This window comes from Octodon degus, unplaced genomic scaffold, assembly GCF_000260255.1.
Source record: "Octodon degus isolate 3935 unplaced genomic scaffold, OctDeg1.0 scaffold00102, whole genome shotgun sequence".
In the NCBI taxonomy this organism is placed as follows: Eukaryota; Metazoa; Chordata; class Mammalia; order Rodentia; family Octodontidae; genus Octodon; species Octodon degus.
Window position 1 is genome coordinate 8,246,494 of NW_004524678.1, and position 3,399 is coordinate 8,249,892.

Genomic DNA, 3,399 nt, shown 5'->3' on the forward strand with positions numbered 1-3,399 from the left:
CCCATCCCCAGGGCACGCTGCAACTGAGACTGAGACTGGTCATGGTGGTACGCACCTGTAATCCCAGCTCTTGGGAGGCTGAACACAGGAGAATCACTAGAAGTCTGATCTAAGTAATGAGACCATGTAGACCCTATAGATGTCCTTACTAAAATTAAAAAAAAGAAAGAAATTTGACCTGCAAATAAATACAAAGGATGACAGAAAAAAAATGGGGTCTACGAAATATTCATAATTGCAAATTGCAATTTTTAACCAAAAAAAAACTCTCTTTAGCAAATGTTGCAAATAAAATATTGCAACAGACAATTCTATTAAAATTCAGTTTAGTTAGTGATTATATGCACTTATGGCATTTCTGATTCCAAAATTATATTCCAAATATAGCTATTTGAAAGGTAATAAATAGAAATCAAAACTTTAAGTTTTAATATAAAGATAAAAAGAATAAATAACAAAAGTTCCAAAATTTAATGTTATGGAATCAGTAACCTAAATCAGACCAAATTCATTTGAACTTAGTGTAATGACACATGAAAAACCTGAAAGTATTCAAATACCAAACTTCTAAATAGTCATAATGTCTTATGAGAATATACAAAATCAAAAAAGTATATTACAACAACAAAATCATAAGCAAACCAGCAAGATAAAAATAATTATCCCACATTTACAGAATTAAAAAATATTAACCAGGTTTGAAAAATGGTTCCACATACCCAAATTTATAATTTAATATTATTTTAAATATTCTTAACTTTTACAAATTTTATAAAGTTTTCAAATCATAATATAATATTTTGCAAGAAAATGAATATTTTAGTTCACATTCATTGAAAAATGTGTATTCCTTCTTTTTCTATGTTATTTTCATAATTTGCAATGTGGAGTGTAAAATCAAAAAACCTGCTAATGTACTTTGAATGTTTATTCCATTTATCATCCTGCAAATATTTGCAATGCTCAATTTATTAAACTTGATCTAATTATACAAAACGAACAATGTACTTGCTTTGTGTACCTGTTTTTGCCTATTACTTTCCTGGGAATGTGCCATTTCAATAAACGCCATTGATAGCAAACACTAAGGGAATGACCACATAGGGCGGTGAGATACTGCCGCAGAGTAAGTGCCTGCTTAGACAAGTGCAAGGACCGGGGTTTGACACCCCACAACACATGCCATGCCAGCCCAACCCAAGCATGCTCAGCTGGCCACAGAGACTGGGCATGGTGGTGTAAGCCTATAATCCCAGCTCTGGGGAGGCTGAAAACAGGAAGATCACTACGAGTCTGAGCAGCATAGTGAGACACTGTACCAAATACATAAACAAACAAACAAACAAACAAAATGACCACATAGACATAAAGTTCAGCAGGGCTGAATAACTACCTACTGTAATTGGGGAGACTATCACAATGCTCTGCTTTATCCAGGATGAATTTTTTTCTCAGAGTGCTAAATGCCTAATCAATATGTATAGATACCTCTTTACCATGGAGGTTAGATATATTTGTGTGAATATTTTAGCACAATTGAAAGTATTCTTTTTTTGTGGATGACAATCCATTGGCGTATTACAAATGTAATTGGCTTTCTAAACCAAATATTTCTCTATATGTACAAAAATGCAGAATGTGGTACATTAACTCCTGTTCATCCTCACAGAATAATTGTATTTTCACTTTAAAAATGACCCCACATTTTATAATTAAGACAAATAAAACATTTATAAATACACAAGAAAATGTAGCAACTCCTAATCACTTGGGAAATCTGTGTGTGCAGGCATAAAGTGTTACTGTTTTAATTTAATTACGCCAATTGACATCGAAGTAGCTATTTGTTTTAGGTTATATGACACAATATGAATGTTTTGTTATTTTCCTTGCTGTCAGATTATTCTTATGAGAAATAGATGGCAGCAAAAGCCAAAAGTATAATCTTCGTTGGATAATTACTTTCCCTGTTAGACCTTCTAAATTATAGGCTGGCTTGTTGTCAGCCTCAAGTTTTCATTTCTAGGTTTTGTTTAGCACTGGGTAAGATAAAAGGGTCAGCAACTCCATTCTTTAGAAAATGAACAAATCCCCCGTGCTACTTAACATTGATCTTTTTGGTGTTTAGAGGTTTCGATTGCAGAGCGCCCAAGTAGATTGTACCCAATCCGTTAGAGCAAAACGGACTGTGGATATAATTCTCTTTGGCTATGGTGGGGAAGATCATTAAATTTTGGTAAGGAACTGTGTGACACTACATAGACTGATTAGATGCTTATTTATGGAACACGTTCAATCATTGTTAACTTTTTGTTTTGTTTTGTTTTCTTGTAGCTCCTGTAAATCCTCACTTAAGTAAGTATGTGTTCACTTTCAAATGGCACTGTATTTCATCATAAAGAAAAATGACGTGTAAAAACACGAAGAATATTCATCAATTACCCTTCGATTTAAAGCAGAATGATTTAAAATTAGTAAATCTGCCATTGTATATAAATTTTAAATTTCAGAGAATATTGTAGGTAAATTGTTAAACACTTATAGTTGATGTTTATAACATCTCATAAATATAGGTATGTAGTGTGTTTTTTCAAACCTGGCTAATATTTTTTAATTCTATAAGTGTGGGATACTTGTTTTTATTTTGCTGGTTTATTTGCTTATGATTTTGTTGTTGTAATATATTTTTTGATTTTCTGTATCCTCTAAAGAGATTATGACTTTTTAGAAATTTGGTATTTGAATAGTTCCAGATTTTTCATGTGTTGTTATATTAAATTCAAATATATTTGGTCTGATTTAGGTTAAGGATTCTGTACAATTGTTAAATTTTGGAACTTTCGCTATGTTTTTTTTAGCTTTATATTAAAGCTTAAGAATATAGATAAAATAGAATAAGCATACATATTTAATACATATTAAAAGTATTACCGTATATGAAAACATCCTTATCTCTGGAAAACGACTGAGAAATAATATGAGGGTTTAGCATAAGAACCCGCTCTTGAATGTCATTTCAAGAGAACTTTTTATTTTTAATGTAAGGTTAGGGTTTAGCAGGTCGTATAGAATGAGGAAAGGTAAGTTGGAAGAAGAGTACTGTTGGTTATCAGGCCACTGATTTCTGAGTTTTTATTTTTGTTTCTACCATAATTAGAAGAATTCAAGAAATAAGTCATTGGTGGTAGCACATCTTTATTGGTATGTAGCTTCCAAAATTGCTAGCATCGTGTTGTACACAGTGGGTGGTTAAAACAAAAGGTCTGATCGTCCTCAGTTCTGTATTGTCTGAAATTCCTAGATCTCATTACTTTATTTTAAGCAATCTTGCATATCATATTTAATATTAAGATTTTCATATATTTATACCACTCAGCACATGTTCATTATTTATAAAAT

The 3,399-nt window shown here is 31.7% G+C and overlaps 1 protein-coding gene across 2 annotated transcripts in view; it reads left to right on the forward strand.

Annotated features, from left to right (window-relative positions):
• Nucleotides 1-3,399, forward strand: part of Mdga2 (MAM domain containing glycosylphosphatidylinositol anchor 2) — an 883,696-nt gene that overhangs the window by 846,760 nt on the left and 33,537 nt on the right. For both annotated transcript variants that reach the window (XM_004638774.2, XM_004638776.2), the window contains exon 12: nucleotides 2,335-2,355. In XM_004638774.2, the coding sequence (XP_004638831.1) occupies nucleotides 2,335-2,355 (21 nt within the window). The remainder of the gene's footprint in view (nucleotides 1-2,334; nucleotides 2,356-3,399) is intronic.